This window comes from Rhinatrema bivittatum, chromosome 10 (assembly GCF_901001135.1).
Source record: "Rhinatrema bivittatum chromosome 10, aRhiBiv1.1, whole genome shotgun sequence".
Lineage (NCBI taxonomy): Eukaryota > Metazoa > Chordata > Amphibia > Gymnophiona > Rhinatrematidae > Rhinatrema > Rhinatrema bivittatum.
In genome coordinates, this window is record NC_042624.1 from 60636945 (window position 1) to 60661909 (window position 24965).

Here is a 24965-nt window from a genome sequence, read left to right on the forward strand (position 1 = left end):
CCATGATGGCCCTCATAGCTGTACCACAAGTCTGTTGGTAAAACACTTTGTTGAAGGCAAAAACAATTTTTGTCAAAGCTAACTCTAAAACTGGACTCTAAAAATCAGTTGGTATCCGATGTGGTCTTGCCCACTGGTCAGAATAATACGTTGCTACTGTGATGGCCTTGTCTTGTGGTATGTTTATATAAAGGGCTTCAATATTTTAAGTAACAAGTGTCAGTTCCGTGGTATCAAGATGTTCTAAACAGGAAATCATTGCTTGAGAATAGTGAACATAAGATGGAAGCTTGAGGTACTGTGCCAAGAAAAATTCTATGAAATGTGATAAAAGTTCTATCAAAGACTTTTTACCTTAAACAGTAGGGCGTCCCAGTGGGTCAGTAAGTCTCTTGTGAATCTTAGGTAACACATAAGACACCAGTATTACAGGAAACGATTTTAGTAGAAAAGAGACTTCCTTAAATGTAAGGAAACCAGCATTACAAGCGGCTGTCACAACAGCTGAAATATCTTGTTGCAGTGTAGGGGTAGGATCCTGTATCAAAGGTTGATAAAACTGGGTATTATTTAGTTGCCGATAAATCTCACGCTCTTGTCGATCAAGGAGAACAATTTTGTCCCCCTTCTCAGCTGTTTTATAATAACGTCCGGGCTTTGCTGCAACTCTTGTAGTGCTAAAAATTCATGTTGATTTACAATACCGGCTTCGCTGAGGTTCAGCGGCTGCATTATAAAGGTTCTTTAACACCAACTGGTGAAAGGTCTTTATCGCAGCATCCTCAGCCCCTGGGAGGATTCAAGAAGACAGATTCTTTAATATTGAAATATCTGCAGAAGGCAGGTGTTGAGCCAAAAACAGTTGAATCTTAAGAGAATGGACAAACCGGAAAAGGCTGACTTCGCAGGCAAACAAATCAAAATGGGGAGTGGGCACAAAGGAAAGTCCACTTTCTAAAACCTGTATATGCATATCAGAGAGAGGAAAGGATGATAAATTCGAAATTAGAGATTCCTGGATGTTTGCGCATAGTTAAGCTCTGGAATTCATTGCCAGAGGATGTGGTTACAGCAGTTAGTGTAACTGGGTTTAAAAAATGTTTGGATAAGTTCCTAGAGGAAAAATCCTTAAACTGCTATTATGGTAATTAATAAGCAATAGTAGCTTATGATTTATCTAATGTTTGGGTACTTGCCAGGTACTTGTGGATCGAGTGCAGGGGTAGCTGGTATACCTGTCTACAGTGGCCCGGTGCCCTCGGGGCTCCTGTGTAGCGTCCACTGCAGAGTTGACCCTCCAGCCTATGATCCCAGGGTTGGAGGCCCCGCCAAAATACGCACATCATCAGTATTGATTGCTAGCAAGGCTCTCGTCGGCTGTACTGCTTGCGAGGCCATTAAGCTTTCAGCATCGACACCCCCCCTCCCCCACTGGACGAATTGGTGAGCCGAGGGGAATTGCCATCAGCACTAGCGGTCATTGTTCCTTTTGACATCTATGACCTGTCGAGGGACTGCAGGGCCTCTCCCTGCAGACGCCCATGGCTTCATTGGTCCATATCTTCGGATGTTGGGGCCCTCGGGGCATCGACACCTGTGGGCATCTGGGGTGCCAGGAATGGCACTATTCACTGGCAAACTGCTTATAGATCACAGGACATGACCGCGGTCCTCCATAAATTAATAAACTCTTCAAATAAATAAATAAATAAATAAGCACCTGCACTCATCAAGGACTTCACTGCAGTGGTTCCCAGTGGGACTCGCAGGTGAGCTGGTTCTGATGCAGTTTGATGGTCCGCCTCTTGGAGCGTTTTCTGGTACTGGAGGGGACGACGCCATAGGCTGCCACCCTCCACAATGCCTTATCCAGGGCAGCAGTGATGCTGGGGACGCTGCCGTCACACTGTCCTCTCCACTCCATTGGAGTTACTGTGGCATTGATGCACAGCTGGCATGGTTGGGACAGATGAGGCATCTGTTCCAAGGACCTCTGACGCTAGCAGGTTGCATTCTCCCTGGCTATACAGTCCTCAACCATACTAGAGTTCTGCCATTTTTCGGCCTGATCTTGGCCTCTGCGTCAGTCCGAACTGCATAGTGCTGAGGAGCCCTGGCGGGGGAGGCATCATTACACACTCTCTGCTTGGTTGTGGGGTGACGTGTAACCAGCAACTCTGGCATGTGGTTCTCGGCCCTTGCTGGGGCATGGGGTTTCTGCCACAAGTACAGCGCTCATGATCATGGGTATGCCACCATTCGTGGATGGGTTACCACTGCATGAGTTCCACCCAGCGTGCTTTCACAGCAGAGGGCTTCCTCTGTTACCTGGGCATTTGTGTGTGTGTGCGTACTTGTTCCCTCCAGGCGGTCACAACAGGTTGTGTTCTGCAGCCGCAGGTCTGACCTAGGACTGCACTCCTGGTTGGATCCTGAGGTGAGTAGACATTGTGAAAGTGGCTAGACATCCTCTCCTTTCTCAGCAGAGGCCTATGTCTTTCACCCTCTACCATGTTCTTGTGGAACAGTCCCTGAGGCTCTATCCTTGAGAAGTTTTTCTCTGATCCGGGGCCCCGATCCTCTGCTTTGGCGCATGTCCTTGTAGGCCAGGACCAAGGAGCAGCTGAGGGGGTCATTGGACCATCTTCAGCTAGGACCCCTGTGGGGACTGCAGTGGTGATCTCCCTTATCCAAGGCTGATAGTCTGTGGTGAGTTAGTTGCTTCGGCGCCTCTGCGGTCTGTGATTGTGCATCTACTTTCCTTCGTGGAGTTGCTCAGTCTATCAGGATTGGGAGGCCCCGATCCCGTGGCTTTCCTCTCCCCACTTGAAAGGGGAGATTCTTCTGCTTTCTGGGGCAACCCTTTCGGGTTCCCTTCTGGACATCCCACTGTGCACCCCTTCAAAGGGTGTCTCTTGTTTCCACTCCTGGACGAGGGATCACTACTCTGGGTCCCGGCCCCAAAAATAGTTGTGTAGCATTCTCCCTTGTACACTTGAGGCGCAGCAGGTCTATCCTTGAGGGAGCCTGTCCAGTGTTGCCCCCGGTGACTTTCCAGGTTTCCCCCGTTTCAGTAGTTACCTTGGTCTTTACTGGACTTTATGGCTGTCTTCCTCAAGGATCGCTATCATTCATCCTTGCCTGGCGGGATCCTTCTCTGTGAGGAGTGTTTCAGCCACCAGCTAGGCAATCGTGCCTTTCCCCTTTTGTTACTGCCTTATCCTGCATGGACAACCTGGAGCTATATATTCATCCATGTGTGAGGATTACCATCTTGCTTGTCCTAGGAGAAATCAGAGCTGCTTCCCTGTAACAGGTGTTCTCCTAGGACAGCAGGATGTTAGAACTCACAAAACCCTCCCGCCTCCCCTGGGAGTTGGTTTCTCTATGAATTAGCTATATCATGGACTGAGGGGACTCTGCCTAGGGGGCAGGGTTATCACTATAGCTGCACATGCTCAGTAGGGCATACTGAAAACTCTAGAATCTTTGAGATCAAAGTTCTGTGCCAGGCTCCATCCGATGATGTTACCCATGTGTGAGGACTGACATCCTGCTGTCCTAGGAGAACACCTGTTGTAGGTAAGCAACTCTGCTTTACCCCTAAGGAAACTTCTCAGTGAAAAACCGGCCGTGTTGTTGGATTTTCTATATGATAACATTTATGACTCTTTTTATTTGCTTCAAAAAAACCAAAACCTTAAATATCTCTTTTGAAGGTGGATGATTGAACAGTCCAGGTGGTCTTAGCACTTCTGTGCATGACACCTGTCAGGCTCGCTAACACCTTTCTTTCACTTTGTTACAAGTTTTGTATGCTTGACTGAATTTTGTTGAAATTGGTAAATTTAGTCCCATTTTTTTCTTTTGCTTTGTTACACAGATGAGACCATAATGGCCAGTTCTAGCCCCGTTCATTCAGGATTATATCACATGGATGTCAAATAACATTTTTTAAGGTAGTATAGAATTTTAAACTTTTGCAGTTATAATCCTAACCCTGAAAGAACTCTGTTTTTATGATAGCCATCATAAAAGTATGTAGCAGTCAGCTCTTGAAGATTAGTGGCCAGATTTATCACCATGCCACAAATGATGCACCTAGTCTTCTTGATGCTGTTGTATGCCTAGCAAACAGTCCATGATGACATAAACCCAGAGTTATTTAAGGAGAAGCTGGATTGTGAGGGAGAACATGCAAATACAGTAGCTGCCATAGAGAAGGAAGGGAAAACCAAAATTACATTCCAAATAAAATATCTTTGAGGTAATTATTCTTATTTTAAAGTTTATTTAATCTTTCAAATTATTCCTCCACCTCTTTGAATAGTTACTTATATTTAATATATTTATATCACTCTATGTCCAAGCAGTAACTAGTCAGGGCAATGAAAATATGACTACATGTATTTCACTTTCAAAATCTGCACAGTTTTCAGCAAGAAGCTTTTCAGCACAGTGTTTTTATGCTCTCTTTCTTGGTTTAATTTAATAAGCCATTTGGTGTTTCCTCTTGGGATTCACAAAGCTATCAGCATAGAGCAGGTAAACAGTAATGTTTGTATAGTCTCAGGTGGTGTTGCTCAGTGGATGCACAAGGAAAGCTCTCCCAGGATTTAACCATTCGTTAATTAGTTTTCTTCTCATAGTTTCTGTTCGGAGGCAGAAGTTGGTGGAAGTAGCATGCTGGAAAATTGTTTTAGACAGGAAAGTACATTATTTGAACTCTGACAACTGCATTATAAATCCATGCAACCTACTGAAAATTCCTTATTTCCTTAAAGATGGGAAATATCTGGAGGATTCCTCAGTTTTTCCTCAAGCTTCCAAGTCCTCCAGCCGCAACAAGCTATCCAAGGAGAAGTTGTCTCGTAGCCCTCTGCGAGCTACTACCCTGGACAGCAATGTGGAAAAGAGTGGCCGTGTAGAATTCCGTGAGCCCATCGCCTCCTACAGGTTAGTGCTAAAGCCACAGTGATCGTATACCATGCATGGGCTTTAAATGTAATATAAAATTTTCCCTCCCTTCAGTCAGATATATGTACTTCTCTGCATCTTATATTCATAGTGACTTGGGATGCTGAGCAGCTCTGGTAGATGTATAGTTGATTGTTGCCTTTATTGTTTGACATAATAGTTGCTGGTTGGCCTACATACTTGGGCTACTTTATGTAACCCAATCCTTTCATGGCGACAGCTGTAGAACCATTTTTTTGACTTTGAATAATGAACAGTGAAGCTGATTTTTGCATGCCAGTGTTGCAAGTGATTGAGACAACTAATCTCCCTTCCTCTTCATATTTTGTTATTCCCTTTCTAGCTGCAGAAGCATTCCTGCTGTATAGTATACATTGGTATTTTGGCATTATACAGGTATAATGGACCTGCATTGCTTCCTGTGGGTGTAATGCTAGTGTATTATATCATCGTTGGTTTCTGTTGTAATATAGGTGTAATATTTCATTCTTTTGAGCAAATGGAAAATAACTTTTTTGATTTGTAGCTTTACTGTTTACTTCAGTTTCAGTACTCATAATGCAGCTGTTTTACCCACATTCAGTAATGATCGCCAAGTAAGTTATAAGTAGCTATTTGTTTGAAGGCAATCATATGAAGGGTGCGTCTACTTTGTTTTTTAAATATATATTTTTTTATTTTAGGGATACTTATGGTACCTCATCTTATTTGACATCTAGTCAATTGGAAGCCAAGTGCCTGCTGACTGGATTGGAGGGCCGTGAAATAGAGGAAAAGACTGAAAGCATGAGCTGCATAATTCATGACCAAGGAACACGGAACATACTTAGCAGTGATTTTGATAGCACCCGCTCCTCTGCTGTAGATGACACAGTTGTCAGGTATTTGAATGACCGGCCAGCAATCGATGCCTTGAAGACCTCAGAAGGAGCCCCAGTGAGGGGAGAGGTAGAACTGACCAGCAAGTCCCAAGCAACTGAGGGCCAAAATGCAGTTCAAAAAATGGAACAAACAGGTTTGCGGTTAGTGGAGACTCCTCAATCATCAGTCAGCAATTCCAGTTCTCACAGATTGGAGATCCTGAAGCGCAAGCAGAGTGATGCTAAACTGGAGAAGTTGAAGGAACGAATCCGGAAGCAGTGGGAGCACTCTGAAGAGGTGTATAGCAAAGGCCGGCACCAGAATTATTCCAATCAGCCCGTCATGTTGATAAATATGGAGAACACCATGACAGCCAAAGTTCGAAAAGTAACAATAGCACCACCTGCGCCAGCATACAAAGGTATGTAGAACTCTCTTCCTTACCATATTATAATTAGCAAGAGATGGGATACTGTACATATGAAAGTCTTATATTTAGGAGACTGAGGTGAGGTGGTATTACCAACTGATTAGAGGAGTTCTGTAGTGAGTTTGCAGAGTGTTTTCAGGCTAAGATAAATCAGATATGTGAAGAATTTTGAGAGATGATTGGAAGGATGTAGTTAGGAGTCTGGTGGGTCAGTACTAAATGGTTTTGATCACCCAGAAATGGTATATTTATTTATTTATTTATTTTATTTAACAGCTTTTAATATACCGGTGTTCGTGCAAGCACATCACGCCGGTTTACAATAAACTTGAGAAAGGAGGAAATTACAAAAAACAGGGAGTGGGGGAGTGGAGCAGGAGCGAAAAGAGGGGGGGGGAAGAGGGGGGAGAGAGGTAAAGGAGGAAAGACAGCAGCTGAGAAAGGTACAAGGAACATATCAGTATTTACAGGATAGGTTGCTTAATGAGGTTAGAACAAGGTTGATTTTTTTACAGCGGTTAATGAGGAATAAATAGATTATATAATGATATATATTAAAGCTTAATTACAGCAGTTATGGTGGATTATATAGATAACTTATTAAACAATTAAACACATATATATAAAGTATTAGCTTATTACAGCAGTTACAGCAGGTAATAACGGAGTCTTGATTTCGACATATAGGTTGTAAGTTTTAACTGGGTTACAGTGGAGCACGGTGGGAGGGTGGCGGGGGTATAGGGAAAGGGTAAGGGGAGGGAGGGTGGGGGTATGGGTGGGTTGACGGGTGAGGCTCGGGTGGATTCAGGGTGGTGAGGCAGGGGAGAGACAGGGGGGAGCGATTGGGGGGGTTTCAGGGGGGTAGACTATAAGGGGCCGGGGCAGATTAGGGGGGTGGACTACGAGGGGCTGGAGCAGTGGTAAGCCTGTCGGAAGAGCCAGGTCTTAATGCCTTTTTTGAAGATGGTTAGGGAGGGTTCAAGACGGAGGTATGTGGGAAGGGAATTCCAGAGGGCGGGGCCTGCGATGGTAAAGGCTCTTTCTCTGGTGGTGGATAGGCGGGCAGTTTGAGGGGGGGGAGTGTGGAGAGTGCCTGTGGAGGTGGATCTAGTCTGGCGGGTGGAGAGGTGGAAGTGGGGCATTTCTTTAAGCCAGGGGGAGTTGTTATTGTAGAGGGTGTTGTGAAGAATAGTAAGGGTTTTGTATTGGGAGCGGAACTGGATGGGCAGCCAATGTAGGTCTACTAAGATGGGTGTGATATGCTCTCTTTTACGTGTGTTAGTAAGGATACGAGCCATGGCGTTTTGAAGAGTTTGTAGGGGTTTGATGGTGGAGAAAGGGAGGCCTAGTAGGAGGGCATTGCAGTAGTCCACTTTGGGAGAAAATAGTGGACTGTAGGACTAATCTGAAGTCTTGAGTATGGAGTAAGGGCTTGAGTTTTTTGAGGATCTGGAGTTTGTAGAAACCTGCTTTGAGGAGGGACTTGATGTGTGGTTTGAAATTCAGGTGTTGGTCAAGGGTGACTCCCAGGTCTCTTACGGAGGGGGGTAGTGTGGGGGGAGATGTAGGGGGGCGGTGGTGTGGGTGGAGGTATCTTGTTCAGGTTGCTTGGATATAAAGAGTAGTTCGGTTTTGGTTGCATTGAGAGCAAGGTGTAGGTCGGTTAGTAGGGGCGTTGATGGAGACTAGGCAAGATTCCCAGAAAAGGATGGTTTCATTGAGGGTTTTTTGAATGGGTATGAGAATTTGTACGTCATCGGCGTATAGGAAGAAGTCCAGGCCTAGGTTTGAGAGTAAGTTGCAGAGGGGGAGGAGGTATATATTGAAGAGGGTGGAGGAAAGGGATGATCCTTGGGGAACGCCTTGTCTGAGGGGAATGTGGCATGATTCAAAGTTATCAAGTTTTATGAGGTATTCTCTGTTAGTAAGGTAAGAGGTGAGCCAGTCTAGCGCTGTGTCGGTGACTCCTATCTCTGTCAAGCGTGTGATAAGGATCTGATGATTGACAGTGTCGAAGGCTGCCGAGATATCTAGAAGGGCCAGTAGGTAAGATTTTCCTTGGTCTAGTCCGATGAGCATGGTGTCAGTGATGGCTAAGAGGAGATTCTCGGTACTTCGGCCTTTCCGAAAACCAAATTGTGAGGGGTGCAGGAGGTTGTGGTCCTCGAGGTAGTCGGTGAGCTGGGTGTTGACTACTTTCTCGAGGACTTTCGCGAGGAAGGGTAGATTGGATATGGGCCGATAGCTTGCTGGGTCAGAGGGGTCAAGGGAGGGTTTTTTTAGGAGGGGGTTTCACAACGGCGAGTTTGAGGGGGTCTGGGACTTTGCCGAAGGTAAGGGAGCAGTTAATGAAGTTAGCTAGGGGTTTGGCGATGGTGGTGGGTATGGAGAGGAGGGTTTTGGAGGGGATTGCGTCTAGGAGGTGTGTGGCCGGTTTCATTTTTTTGAGGATGGTCTCAATTTCTAGCGTGGAGGTGGGGTCGAAGGCTTTGATGCAGGAGCTATCGTTTTTAGGGGGGGGATGTGGTCATGGGGTTATGGGGGAAACGTTGGAGGATGTTCGAGATTTTGTGCTGGAAATAATTCGCAAGATCTCGCATTTTTTCTTGGAGTTTTCTTCAGACGTGGCAGGGTGGGGGGTCTTGGTGAGATTATTGACGTAGGAAAAGAGGGCATTGGCATTGAATTGTAGGTCGTGAATTTTTTTGGCGTGAAAGTCCCTTTTGGCGATGATGGTGGCTTGTCGGTAGTTGTGCAGTGAGAGTTTATACACTGCTTTGTGTTGGGTGGAGGGAAGGCGGCGCCACAGGCGTTCTTTTGATCTGAGGTCTTGTTTCAGACTTTGGAGTTCGTTGGAGTACCAGGGTTTTTTTTTGTTCTGAGGGACGGGGATTTCTTTGTGTAGCACGGGGCAGAGTTTATTGGCTATGGATTTGGTTATATGATTCCAGGAGTGAAGGGTTGCATCTGGATTTGAGAGGTCCAGGTTTTCTACAGCTTTGTCGAAAGCTGTGGCTATGTTTTCAGAAGAGCAGGGTTTATGGAAGGAAACAATTTTCCTTTGGGTTGGTGATATCTTGGTGGGGGGAGTGAGGTTGATTTGGGCATTGATGATGAAGTGGTCGGACCAGGGTATGGGGGTTGTTGCGGGGGGGCAGGGTGTGGATAGATGGGAGTTGATAAATAGGAGATCGAGGGTGTGCCCTGCCTTGTGAGTGGGGGAAGTGATGAGCTGTTTGAAACCTAGGGCTTCGAAGGTGGTTAGGAGTGTTTCGCAGGAGGGGGTGCGGGGAGTGGAGTCCACATGGAGATTAAAATCTCCGAGGATCACGGCGGGAGAGTCTGTTTTGAGGTTGTCTATAATGAATTCGATGAGGGGGGAGGGGTCGTGTTCAATGAGGTTGGGTGGGGCGTAAATGAGGCAGATCTGGAGGGTGGGTGATTTGAAGAGTCCGATTTCTAGTTTGGGCGGGGGGCAGATGGGTTGGAGTTTGAGGTTGAGGTGCTTTTTTTGCGGCTAGGAGTAGCCCACCCCCTCTCTTTTTAGGTCTTGGGATGGAGAAAGTGTCGTATAGTGTTCCGGGGAGCTGATTGAGATAGACATGGTCTGTTTCTTTGAGCCATGATTCAGTGACGGCAAAAAGGTCAGGGTTATCATCCGTGAGGAGGTCATGGATGATGGGGGCTTTTTTTAGGATGGATTGTGCATTGATGAGGGTTAAGGTGAGGGTGATTAGGCCAAGGAATTCGGTGAGGGGAGAGGTCAAGATGGGTATTAGCGAGCTGCGAGGGTTGGCAATGTGGAGAGGGGGGGCGCGGGGTTTGCGCAAGTGAGGGAGATATAGGATGGGTACAGATTGTATGCACATGTCTGGTGTGGTGAGGCAGGGAGGGTGGAGTAGGCCTTTTGAGGGAGGAGTCTCTGGATTCTCTGGGGTGTGGGGAAATTAGGCTGGTCTGCGCTAAGAAGGGAGCACGTGGACATCAAGGAGTGGACGAGCATACAGAGGCATACAGAGGCAGGCACAAAAGACAGTATAGGTTCTAGCAATACAGTAGCAATATAGGTAACAACAAAAAATATTGAGTTAAGTATCGTTCTTGTAAGGTCATGCACTCTTGGTTGGCAAGGGGGCACAGGGGCGGTTTGGGTTAATTGTAGGATGAGATTTGGATTAAGAGTTGTAAAGGCGAGGACTGAGGAACATAAAATTGCATGTATCGTTGTGAGTCCTGTGGTGGCGGTCCGTTGCGAGAGTGCGTTGCTGCAGGGGTGTTAGGTGAGGTTTTACTCACTTTTAGATTATTTGACGTCTGGGTGTTACTGGACGTCTGCGTGTGGTTTGGAGACCAGTTGTTGGCTTCTAGTCGGTTTCTTGTAGGATGGCGGATGAGAGGCCTGCTCTGCGGGACTGCACTAAGGGGCGCACAAAGGGGCAGGCCCCTTTGTCGCGCTCCTTTGGCGCGCGACGCCCGGCGCGCGGCGCCTGGGGAATGGGCCGGGATTTAAATCCCCTCCCGGTCGCGTCTCGGTGACGTCATCGGCTGCGCGCCTGGAAGGGGGTCGGCGCTGAGATCGGGCGCCTGGATGGCGGTGAGTATTTTTGATTTTGGCCTCGTGGCCGGCGGTGGGCTGTCGGTGGTAGGGCGAGCTTTACAGGCCTTACCCCGATAGGTCCCGGCACCGGCTGCGCGGCCCTGGCTCCCAGCTCCTACGTCGGGCGTCGGGTCCTCGTGGTCCGCTGGAGGGCCGAGGGAGAAGAGAGCGCCCGAAGATCGCGCCGGGATTTAAATCCCCTCCCGGTCGCGTCTCGGTGACGTCATCGGCTGCGCGCCTGGAAGGGGGTCGGCGCTGAGATCGGGCGCCTGGATGGCGGTGAGTATTTTTAATTTTGGCCTCGTGGCCGGCGGTGGGCTGTCGGTGGTAGGGCGAGCTTTACAGGCCTTACCCCGATAGGTCCCGGCGCCGGCTGCGCGGCCCTGGCTCCCAGCTCCTACGTCGGGCGTCGGGTCCTCGTGGTCCGCTGGAGGGTTTACTGTTGAGAGACAGAATAGGTAAAGGAAGATGTTTGGGAGAATATTTTGTTAGTGACAGGGGAGCAGCTAACTGATAATTTTGCATACATTGAGAGCAACTGGATTTGATTAGAATCCCTGTCTTTCTGTGTGGTTAACAAGATTACATATATTAGTTATTAATGCCTCCTAGGTGGAGGGAATCTTTCCAGAGATATTAAAACCAATCAGTAGTGAAACCTCTGTTAAAAAAAAAACCAAAACAAACAAGCCTTCTCTGATCCAATTTGCCATTTTTGTGGAAAATTTTTGAAAAGGTGGTATTTCAGCTACTGGAATTATCTGGATTTTTAGACCAGTCTTAGATGTATACCATCAGGGTTTCAAGTTCATTTGGTGTCACTTTTAGATGATCTGCATCAGGAAGTAGGTAAGGATTGTAATGTGGTAGTGACTTTCTTGGATCTTACTGCTAAGCATCTCTTTTGGTTGACCAGTTGAGTGCAGTAGGGATCAAAAGTTGGGTACTGTAGTGGTTTTTATATTTTCTTATGGAACAGAGTGAGCAGGTCACAGTGGGGTCAATTTAAATCTTGATTAAGGGAATTAATGTGAGGTACCGCAAGAGCCCATTCTTTCCCTTACCTTTTACATTTGTATATGACCCCATGATGTAATGGGTTGCAAGAAGTAGGTTTGTGCCATCATATGTTCACTGGTGATGTCTAGATATTTTGGAACAACACTTATCAAAATAAGCAACTTAGGGAAAAATAGTAAATCCAAAATCATGCCACTGTGTACACCAATTACAGTGTTATTACTAGTATCTAGGGTTATAATCATAGGTCAAAAAGACTTTTGTTGTTTTTTTCTTATGATTTTGAAATGCATATAAAATAAAGTCTGGTGAATGCACTATTTCATTACTGAGAAATCTTCAAAAGAAGCTGACACTGGAGCAGGGTTTCAGGTGGGGAAAGTTTCTTATGGAGGGTGGGAGAGGCATTTAGATTAGACATGCTTTTGTAAATAACACTCTGGAGTTATACTCTACAATTGTATATTGTGAATTGTTTCATGCTATTTGAGAGCAAATAGCTGTTTAATGCTTTAATAGGACATGGGGAACTGGATGTAGGAGCCTTACATTGTGCAGACCCCTGCTCTGACTGGGAGCAGGGGTCTGCACTTTTTCCCCATATTCGGATCAGGTCTTAGTTGTAGTAAATCTATTTACTGTATAATACTTTTCTATCTCTGTTCATGTTGGAATGAAACAGGAAGCAAAATATTACTTGTTTGTTTAATATGCTGTAATTTAAAAATTTCACACCAAGGAGGATTTGCTTCCCTTGAATTTGAAAGCTAGGGTTAGAATTGTTCAAGTATTGCTAGCTTGTGGTAAAAACTGGGGCTTGCTAACTTTGCTAGGGTTGAAAGAAGTTAGACAATATATCTGTCTGGTATTTGTGTGTGGCTGATTTAGGTAGTCAGTATACCTTACCCTAAGCCAGAGAGTTTAAAGAAATTAATTGGTAAATTGGCTATTGTGTGTGGCTGATTAAGTAGACAGAGTACCTCACCATAGGTCAAAGGCTTCAGAAGTGTTATTTAATCTTATTACAGAATAGTTTGTAGGAGGGGTTGAGGCCTCCCTGGTAGTATAAACTTGAGTTTCCCTGAGAACCTGGTACTTGAGCAGAGAGAGTAGCTAATAAAGATGCTGAGTGAGCCTCTGAGAGTTGAGCTATTATGAGAGGACACAGGAGGAGTAGTCTTAGGGGACTAGGCTTATTAAAACCCTAACAGTATCCAACCTTTTAGAAGTTAGTTTTTAATGCTGATTGTTTTCCTGTTACTTGCCATGAACAGTGGAGTGAGTGAGTAATGCATTATTATTAATTTATGAAATTCTTATTAATACACTTCTAATCTGATGTCCAAGGCCTCAGCATTTGGCATTTTAAGGAACTTATACACACATACAGTTATTCAACAAAGTTTATGTATATGCAGAGCCTCCTGTTTCCTTTGGCAGATTTTTCAAGATTCTGCGGCAAGAGCTAGAAAATCCTGTGGCAGATTTTTCAAAATCCAGCAATCATATGGCAAATCTGCATAATTTTCCATAGTTTCACACCTCTGATTATGCAAAAAAACTCTGTTTTTTAATTAAAAACATCTTTAAACAATATTTAAATTAAATACAAATGTACCAAGTACAAAAATCAACAGTTTATCAGGTTAAGGCCTATAAATTACAAACTTAGCTGTGAAATGTCCCTTTTGTTTTGAATTGAAATGGTGCACCCGTCCTTTTTGTATTTCCTTGAGAAAGTTCGTCATTGTTATATTATATTATATTGTTATATTGTTTCACTGTATCTCCCACCTGAGTTCTTTGTAAACCGGCATGATGTGCTTCACGAATGTCGGTAAATAAAAGTTAATAAATAAATAAATCTTTGAGTATATAAACCTATGTATGCTAAAAATGCCCTCAGGGTCAGCAGTTTGTCATATTGTTAATTACACAGAAAGATATGAGCACATATATTGGGCACATGGTGAAATACAAAATGCGGTTGAATTAGTACAAGCTGAAACTTGTGAGCAGTAACCAAGCTTCAAGGCTTCCATGAACTGAAATTAATGCCCCCTCTGCCATTTGTGAGATGCCAACTGTTGCAGACTTCCAAAACACATCCAGGTCTTTGTAAATGGTGTATGATTGGCATGTATGCAGCTGCAAGAACCTTTGTATAAAGATGAAATTCTTCTATGGGAACATCACTCCATCCAGGAATTATCACAGTCATCTTTGGTTTGCTGAGCATTTAAGTGGTCTCTGAGGGATCAAACAGACTGCTTTTTCTATCCATTCCAATCTCACCTCCACCTGGCTCACTTTCATTTCAGGACAGGAAGAAGAGGTGGAGAACAGAAGAAGGTTGACTTCAGGTGTTAAAGCTTTCAGAGATGTTGATTCTTGTAAAATAAGTGGCAAAACAAATTGTCGTTTCTCCTGCACAGTTGCGGAAGGCTAGGGCACTGGTGTGTATTTTATATATGTACTCTGAGTGCTAGGCTCTCTCTGTAGTGGATGTGTACACAACCTCTCCCCATTCACAATCATACATATATTGTACTCCATGCAAAAAAGACTGGATAACTAGGGACCTTCATTTTTGGCTTTTATTGTTTATTTTTCATGGGAATTTATCAGGATTTATTATGACCAGAACAAAAACTGGAGAAAATCAGTTGAAAAAAATTGACTCAGTATTTTGCCGGATAAATATCGAAGTTTATTTTGTGGACAGAAGCCAGGGCAATAAAACATAATTAAGTAGATTTACCCACTGAACAGCATGCCCATCTGTACCCCATCCCTGGCCTAGCATGCCGCTCTCCCTGCCAAGAATCTCCCTCTCTCCCCTCCCTGACTCTCCGCACTGCAACAGCATTTATCTTTACTGGTGGTAGGCCCGGGCTTCTCCTCTCGTCTTCAGCAGCAGCTTACTGACGCTCCTGCGCCGTGCAGCACCGCACGTCTGCTTTTGTGCAGGGCCAGGGAGCCTGCCGGGAAGTGCTCCAAATGCATTCATGGCACCAGACAGCAGGCACTTTGTCTGCTTAGGTGATGAGGAGGTGGCATGGGCGGCACCTGAAACGCAACCTATGCTTTGGCCCACACTGGCTTCCAGCAGTGGCTGGAGTCCTGAAATGCTGCATCTATAGCTCTGGAGCAGCTTTTTCATTAGCCTAAAATTAGGGCGAATATCTGTTAAACAGATTGTCACCTTTGGCAAAATCTGGGAATTTATGGGTGAAATTTTTTTTTATTATTAATTTTCTGAAAATTGTTTTCAGTTTAAACCAAAGGATCCTATGGATAGAATACATCCCACCGCTGCACCATTATCTGCAATATATATAGCAGCAGTGAGATGTAGACTCTGTAGTCTGTTTTTTTGCATGTAAATGCCAGATGAGTTTATCAGATGCTAAATTTGCTTTTTTTGATCCAGAGCAGTTTGGAAAATTTTTTGGTTAATAGGGAAATGCATGTGGTGAGTACTTCTTAGAGTTTATGGTTTGTCCAGAGGTAAGGTGATTATGAATTTAAATTTAAGACCAGCTGTATTTTTTTCCTTTATTTCCTTTTCATATCCCCTCATATTGCGGGTAATCTGGATGATTTGATTGCGTTATCCACTGTATTGTAACTTCAAGATTTTCTTGATATTTTTCTTGATAAATTCAATGAAACATACATTTTTATTGTACTTCAATGTTGGTTGTGTATAATTTGTATTTATTACTTTTATATATGTATATTTATACCAATGGCTTCCATGCATTTTATGGGTTGTGGTACCCTGCCTCTCTTCTCATTTGCACACTAAATCTGCCACAGGGTGTTGGCTGTAGTGCGATGACACACCCCTCCTCTCTCCACCTCACATCGCCCCTCAATTCCACTTGCTAAAGAGCTGTGAATACTACCACCACTGCATCTCCAGCCAGCCCATGGAGCAAAATTCAGGCTCAGGAGTCCAACCCAGGTCTCACACAAGGTAGCACACTGCACTGTTGTTGGCTTCCGTTTATTTATTTTATGACCCTTTGGTCTTCCAGCTCATTTGGATCTAGGGCTAGGATAAGTTGCCATGAAATTTGATTTGTAGCCACCAGGGGATTTTTTTGTCCCTATTTTATATCCCCTCCCATCTGATTGCAGTGGGCATACACCAGGCCTGTTTCCAGAACCTTGCAGTCATAGGATTGGTTATGTTGGTGGGGGTCTTGGTACATAGAACCAGTGCTGGCACTAGCCATGTTTGGCAGTAATACCTGAAAAGTTTTTTTGTCATCTCATTAGGTGATCTCAGTGCAGCAGTTATTGAGGCATTGAGTCTGCTGTTTTGTTTTGAATATATTGAGTATATATAAACAATATATTGAATATATTGTTTTGAATATATTGTCTGCTGTTTTGTTTTGAATACCACTAAACTGATACAGACTTACCAACCACTGCACGTTCTACTTCTTGTTAAACTTCTTGTTAAACTTCTATCATCCTATTCTTCAACTCCCAGTTAGAACCATCCTTGTTTTATTGTAACTGCTTTTTCTGTGCACTTGTTATAATTTGTTATATTTTGCAAATGTATACTCATGTTATAGTTATGTACGTTTATAATTTATTGATCACCCCTTGTTTTATGTAAACCGACATGATACGAACTCCGTGAATGCCGGTATAGAAAAAACTCAAATAAATAAATAAAATAAAAATATGCTGCACATTAGTATGACTTAAGCATAGAGAGATTCTTTTAACCCTCTCCAGGCCTCATTACGCCATCTTTTCAGCATGCTTAGGTCCGAACAGCCCTGGCAGATTGATCTGAACCTGAGTCCCCTGCTCCATAGTGCACACCTTTGCTGACTTGTGCCCTAGATCCAGCCCAAAATGTTGTACTTTTTTGTTCTGTTTTTACCTCCAGTTTAAATCTACCTCACAAAACCTTTTAGTATGGCATGTGACAATCATGGAACTTATCAGTGTAGATGCATGAAAAAACTACTGCCAGAGAACTATTATAGGAAAATATTTGCTATCCTTACCAATTTAATTTACCTTTTCTGTTTACTGGTGCGCTAATTTATTTATTTATTTTGTTTGTATGCCACATTATCCTCAGTCCTAAGTGGCGCATGAAATAAAAACATCAATAAAACTTACAAAGAGAAAAAATAAAGCAAAAAGTTAAAAAAAAAAAAAATCCAAACAGTCAAATATTTATTTTACTGTGCACTTTTTTTGCCTGGATGTAATTTTATAAAAGAATGAAAAAAAAATCACATGTTTGGGAGAGTGCTGAATTTTAGCAGTAGATTCTAATTGCCTTCTATCCATTTTTAGGATTTAATCCCATAGAGACTAAGATTCGAACTCCTGATGGAAAAGTGTGGCCTGAAGAGCAGTTTCATAACATCAGCCGAGAACTTTATGGGGAACTAGCAGCACAGTTAACAGGTGAGAAGCAGGCGAGCTGCACACTTGTCCTTTTGTTTCCCCAGCAGTCATGAGCTGTCGTGTAGGCGCTGCTGCCCCAAGGGAAAAAAGTAATGTTACTTCAAATTGGAAGCTGCATTATGGTGCTGCTCCATAATAAACCCAACAAACAGCCACAGAAGATGAGCGATGTCCTCCCATGGTGCAGAGTTGGGTCCTTTTCTACTCATAGCTCATAAAGTTCAACTTCAGCTACTGAGCATGCATGGAACTTCCTGCGCCAGCATCCCTGCGTGGGATTATGCTTTGGTCTAATTTCGTCCACTCAGTGAACTGTTGGAAGAAAACTTTTCTCACTGTGTCACTGCGTCAAACTGAAAGGTGTCGACAGGTAAAATTTCTTCTGAAAGCCCATAAAAAAAAAAAGCATAAAATATCCTATTTGGATTTATATTCACGGTGCCTTAAATGCCTTGGACTGGAAAATTATATAACTAACTGCTGTCTCTTTGGAAGAATTTCTCTGAGGGCACTAGCATTTAGAGAACTCCACCAAAAATATGAGCAACCAAGCTCATCTGATTCAGAATAAGACGAAAAATACCAAAATTCAATTTCATCTGATCCTGAAGAACAAATATAGGCATTGATAGTTGTTGGAGCCTAAAGAAACAAGTGAGTTGAGCCTGGTCAGTACTGAAGATGCACAGGGCTGAACCATTAAGCTCTAAAAATCAGAGCTGAGCGCTATTAGTGCCAGGAAGCATTGGTGCAGGGAATCAGCAGATTTTTCTGACAGGACTTCCCCTGGTGAATCCGTGGTGCCTCAGGTCCAGCAATCCCATGGTAAACACAAGGCTATGGAAGACCTATGATACTATCAATTTAGGATTCCTTCGATACCGCCACAAGAGAATCTGCTGCAGTTATAGCAGCAAGAAGGCTAGCTTGGCTAAGAGCTTCAGGCCTAAGAGATGATGTCCATGAAAAAATAGCAGATACATCATATACAGATGAGAACTTATTTGGGGATAAGGTGAAAGAGACAGTAGAAGTAATAAAGAATCTGAATACAGCTTTGCGGTTTTACTTCTTTACACCAGGACGCAACACAAAGAAGGTACAAACACAACCCTTCAAGAGTTCATACTTCAAATACAAAGAAAAAGGTATAATCCTTACTATCTGGACACACAATGCCCAATAATCATACAGTAGCAACACCAGCTGCAGTAACAAGGGCAACATCCCCAAACTAGTCAAAAGCAGTACAGATCTCAACAAAGGCAGAACCCACAGTTACCATAGAGGTCCACTCCTCCTCCTTGACTCTAAGACAAATACCAAATCTCATTCCCATACCTAGAAGTAGGGGGAAGACTATAGTTTTTCAATAATCAGTGGAGTCAGATAACAATAGACCAATGGGGTTTGAATATGGCACATTTTCAAAGTTTAGGAAGTAACATTAAACCTCCCAATTTACCAACAGCACTCAATAGAACAACTCACCATACTACTGGAGGAGTTGCAGTCACTTCAAGCGAAAGCAATACAACCTGTTCCCCAAACAAAAAGAGGAACAGGGCTCTATACCAGATTTTCATGATTCTGAAGAAAACAGGTGACCTTTGATCAAACTAGATCACAGAGATTTAAACAGCTTTCTAAAAAAGAAAAGTTCAAACGAACTCAACAGGTACAATACTAATTTTCTGACAAAAAGGAATTGGCTTACATTTTTGGATCTAATAAATGCCTATACACATATTCCAATCAAGGCTTACAGGAAATATCTACAATTTACCCTACAAGACCAGCATTACTAAAATTAGATATTATCTTTTGGATTTGCAGCAATGCCCAGGGTATTCACCAAATGCTTAGCAAATGTAGCAGCTCACCTCAGATGACAAGAACATACTAGTATTTCCATAATTAGACGACAGACTAATATTGAGTCTATCCTGTGAATATTCACTTGAAGATACCAGTTTACTAATAAGAACAATGCACGATCTAGGGTTCCTAACTAATTGTGACAAATGAACCTAATGCAGCAACTGGAATTCATAGGAACACACAAATATGACCAAGGCAAAAGCATACTTTCCAATGAAAAAAGCAAACAAGTTAATCAGGATAGCATGAGAGATTCAATCAAAAAAATGGATAACAGCCAGAAAATACCTGAGACTGCTGGGACACATAGCATCAACAGTAAATGTGATGCCAATAGCATGACTCAAAATAAGAGAAGCACAGTGGCACTTAAGAGGTGGAATCAGATTATTCAACCATATGGCTGCAAAATCCAGCAAAACAAAGAGCTATAAAATTCAGACTTAGTGGACAAAGCAGACAAACCTCTGTGGTTACCCACTATACAGAATATAATAATGGATGCATCCCATCATGGATAGTGGGCGCATCTCAACAAAATCTGTACACAGGGAGAATGGTCACTAAAGGAAGCCATGCTTCATATGTCTACTAGAACTGATTGATATTCAACGATCTAAGGCATTCAAATCTTGGATAACAAACAAAATGCTACAAATACAGACAATCAAGTAGCCATGTTCTATTTAAACAAGCAGGGAAGAACAGGATCCTATGGCTTTGCAAGGAGTCAATAGCTTTATGGAGCTGGGCAACCAAAAGGAAAATGCAGTTTTCAACAATCTACCTATCAGGGTAAACAACATAATAGCTGGGTAAACAACATAATAGCTGATAAATTGTCAGTTATTACCATGCAAGTAGTCTCTTGACAGTATTATGTTACAGAACCTTTTTACAACGTGGGGAACACCAGCAATAAACTTCTTTGCATCTCCGTTCAATCACAAACTATCATGGTATTGTTACAAAGACCATCACAAAATGCGATAGAGATGCCTGTCTGATTTCTTGGAAAGTGTATGCATTTCAACCAATACCCCTATTGGCAAAAACAATTCTAAAACTAAGAGAGAGCAAAGGAAAAATGATTCTGATAGCTCTTTACTAGCCTTGGCAGAATTGGTTCCCTTGGTTACCCAAGCTAGCAGGAGCTAACAGTTCCCAAACTTGTTAACTCAATACAAGGGACTAGTCCTTCATCTTAATTTTCAGTCTCTAGCATTAACAGCATGGATATTGAGAGCAAGATAATCAAGCAGTTACAATTGCGACAAAGAGTTATTGAAATTCTGGTATCCAGACAGGTTTCTCCAAGAAAATCATACAACTTCAAGTAGAAAAGGTTTAATAACTGGTGTAAACATAATGAAGACAAACAATTTACATGTCCAATCAAGAAAACACTTCGATACTGTATATGGTGGGAGCCACACTAAAATCAAGAACTGAAGATCACCAATTACAGATCTAATACTTGTTTAATAACCTACAAAGGCTCCAAGAACACTCCATGAAATTGGAGGATGAATTGAGGCAGTTCAATAAAGTCCTGACAGAAACAGAAGACTGTACAAAACATATGACATGATCTATTTATGACTCATTTGATAAACCTGCCAGCCATAGCAGCAAGGAGATTAGCATGGTTGCATGCCTCTGGGCTGGAGAAGAATGTCCATGAAAAGCTGACACTCGCATGCAAGTGATAGCTAATTTGGAAAGAAAATTAAAGAGAAAGTACAAGTGATAATGAATAAAGCATCACTCTCCAGTCGCTTTCAACATCACAGATAGATACGTCCTCTTAAAAACAAAACAAAAAAAACCACAGGCAAGATGCAGAAAAAAAACCATACTACTACTCACAAAAAAGGAGATGCAATCTGTATTCTTATATTTAATAATAATATATAGCAGCTTAACCAGCAATAACGATCCAGACCAAGAGGTCGTGTTAGGCAACAACAGAGGCAGTCCCAGTAGCCTCCACAAAGGCTAATGAGTGGATTTTGACCCTCAGAGATGCTTCAAACTAAACTCATTTCCAGATTTAGAGGTATGAGGCAGATTCCAGTTTTTCAGAAGACAATGACGTTGAATCACTACGGACAAAAGATTTGAGAGAGATTCAGCAAAGTTATTACTTAAATTTTGAGACTTTACCACCTCAAAAATCTATTACCAGCATCATTCAAACCAATGGCTAGAAGTGCTTAACTGAGCTGAAATCCTTCCTATAATCAAAAGCAGTTCGGCCTATTCCACAAAATCAGCAGGAAAGGGGATTCTATTCAAGATAACTTTCTGATCATGAAAACAACAGGGGGATGTTTGTATCTATTGAGTTCTAGTATTGGTCAATCTTCTCATTCCTTCATAAGGAAGACAGAAAATACATAAGATTCATTCTGGAAGGTCGTTACCAGTACAAGTACTATCATATGGGCTAGCTGCAGCTCCAAGAATCTTTACCAAGTGCTAGCAGTGGTAGCTGCTCACCTGAGGAAACAGAATTTTGCTAGTATTTCCATATCTAGACAACCAGCTAATATTGTGCATGTCCTACAAAATCTCCCTAAAAGATGTAAGCAAGATTGTGAAGACAATGCAAGATCTGGGGTTTTTAATAACTTTTTTTTTTTTTTTTGAAAAATCTAGCATGACCCTGGAACAAGAGTCAGGGAAATACCTACAGTGTCTGAATGTAATCTGCTTTGAAATGTCTGAAAGGTGAATATAAATCTAAATAAATGGCTCCATTCTGGCCATGCAAAAGTTGGTTTCCATGACTGCATAGACTTGTAATAATTCTATTATTCTGATTACCATTAATACCAAACCTCGTGACTCAATTTGACTGATCAGTCCTATAACCCAGTCTCTGATCACTAGCATTAACAGCCTAGATGTTGAGAACCAACTAATTCAAGCATGTCACCTACCCCAAGAGGTGAAGGAAGTATTGTTGGCTGCAAGGAGACTAGCTATGATAAAATCAAACTATAAATGGAAGAGATTTACATAATGGTGTCATAGGTGAAAGACATATAATTACATATAATATAGAGAGCCCAACAGTAATATATGAAATACATAAATTTTATTTAAAGATATCACACGAATATACCTATATAGACAATAAAACTGAACTAGCACACTCACACATTCATACCCACAAATTAAAAAATATGTTGTATTGAGATACAATATGTAACTTAGTTTATATTACCAATAGAAGTGTACAAATAATATTTCAATTGAAACTCAATAAATTATTATAGACTTTGAATTAGAATAGTGTACTGTTTATGTCCGACAAAAGCAGATGCAAGATCTCTTCGTTTCACCCCGTCTTTTGGGGCTTCCTCAGGGACTGATGTAAATGTACACTTTATAAGTGTATTACCACACTGCAAAGCACATATCAACAATTAATTAAACAATTCGAAGAGACATACATTATCCTAACTATTGCACTTCAAAAGCATATACCAACCCAAATTTGCTAAAAACCTGTAACCACTAACAAACATCCACAACGCCACTTACCCCTACATTAATCACCACAAACCATATTACCCACCACACATAAAAACAATTTTCTGTATATCTTATCTCACTTTATTTTTCTGTTATTTAAATCCTAAAATCTTCTCCGCTTTTAATGACAACAACAATATATCCTTATTTCCTATACCGAAACCCAAATATATTTAATACAGGCTGTACCTACCTGAATCACAACAGTTTATTCAACCTCTTATACTTCGAACTCCTTACAAAATTCCTTCAGCACAGCGTTCCCCTATATTCATTAATCATGACTCTCGGCCATCTGAATTTAGCGGCGTTTCGTTTAACCCTTACGGTTTTCTATACTTCCTTGCTTCTTACAAGTTGATCACATAGAAAACGCCGACCTATGATCTCAAGCCAAACATATTCTGCAACAATATAACCGAAGGTTAGTTATAAAAGGTAGAACAATGAATCCTCCGCCCCAAACTTCCAAGTTTACAAACTTTCAACACTCACGTCTAATCGGAAGTGACGTAGCACGACGTCACCCGCTGAAAAGTAAACTACTAAGCTTCCCAGAAAGCTTATATAAGCAGAGCCATACGCCGTCGAGTAATTAATTAAATTATTGAACCTTAACCAACATCATTCCAATCCCCATATTTCTCAAAAACAAACTTTATAGAATTTACCCCTAAAACTTACCACGAACCATACCTAATAAGCTTAGAGTAAAATCCAAAGGATATCATATCCATATGTTAATAAAATGCGTTCCATTCAATAGGTCCATTCAACCCCAAAGGGGCAATCGTACGCCAACTATAAATGAATTGCTGTTCAATTTTCCTTAATCTGAGGGACAAATCTCCCCCATGTTGAAGCGTAACTTGTTTAATCACGAAAAACCTGATCTCTGCCACAGTATGCTTATTCTCAACCCAATGTTTTACTAAGGGTGCGTTTTCACGCAAAGCATTAATACGACTCCTATGCTCAATGATCCTACATCGAATAGGGCGAATTGTCTGCCCTATATAAATTAAATTGCAAGGACATACAATGGCGTATACAACGCCACTAGTACTGCAATCAAACAGGCTAGGAATTGAATAAGAATATCTTAAATTGGGGTGACTAAACAACTGACACCGAAGTGTCAGTGAGCAAACTGAACAAGATCCACAGGGTATTTGTCCATGGAGAGGAACTGGATCCTCAGATTCCCTCCCACCCTTAAGTTTGTTATATAAAGATTGACGTGAGATAAGATATACAGAAAATTGTTTTTATGTGTGGTGGGTAATATGGTTTGTGGTGATTAATGTAGGGGTAAGTGGCGTTGTGGATGTTTGTTAGTGGTTACATGTTTTTAGCAAATTTGGGTTGGTATATGCTTTTGAAGTGCAATAGTTAGGATAATGTATGTCTCTTCGAATTGTTTAATTAATTGTTGATATGTGCTTTGCAGTGTGGTAATACACTTATAAAGTGTACATTTACATCAGTCCCTGAGGAAGCCCCAAAAGACGGGGGTGAAACGAAGAGATCTTGCATCTGCTTTTGTCGGACATAAACAGTACACTATTCTAATTCAAAGTCTATAATAATTTATTGAGTTTCAATTGAAATAATATTTGTACACTTCTATTGGTAATATAAACTAAGTTACATATTGTATCTCAATACAACATATTTTTTAATTTGTGGGTATGAATGTGTGAGTGTGCTAGTTCAGTTTTATTGTCTATATAGGTATATTCGTGTGATATCTTTAAATAAAATTTATGTATTTCATATATTACTGTTGGGCTCTCTATATTATATGTAATTATATGACAAGTGGATAGAGAGTTGTAGTTATTTACCCTTTTTGTATATTTACCGTATAGGTGAAAGACAGACATCCTCACCTGTTCTATCCCAACTATAATTTATCTAATATACCTAGTAAACTTAGGCTTAAAGTCAAACTCTGTATGAGTGCCTCAAAGTGCTATTGCAGTGTATCATCATGTAAGAGACAAACCAGTTTCTCAACAACCAATAATATCAAAATTTGTTAAAGTTCTTTCAGATATAAAACCTCATATAAAAACACCTCTACTACAATGAGAACTAAATAGAGGGCTTCATCAGTTAATGAAAGCATATATGGAACCCATAGTAATAGCAGAAATGAAATTTGTCACAGGGAGGATACTTTTCCAGATAGCCATAACT

General features: G+C 41.9%; 1 protein-coding gene across 5 annotated transcripts in view; it reads left to right on the plus strand.

Moving 5' to 3' along the window:
* CEP350 (centrosomal protein 350) overlaps positions 1-24965 on the plus strand; it is a 358722-nt gene that overhangs the window by 76825 nt on the left and 256932 nt on the right. For all 5 annotated transcript variants that reach the window (XM_029617504.1, XM_029617506.1, XM_029617505.1 and 2 more), the window contains exons 5-7: positions 4785-4956; positions 5661-6259; positions 17226-17339. In XM_029617504.1, the coding sequence (XP_029473364.1) occupies positions 4785-4956; positions 5661-6259; positions 17226-17339 (885 nt within the window). The remainder of the gene's footprint in view (positions 1-4784; positions 4957-5660; positions 6260-17225; positions 17340-24965) is intronic.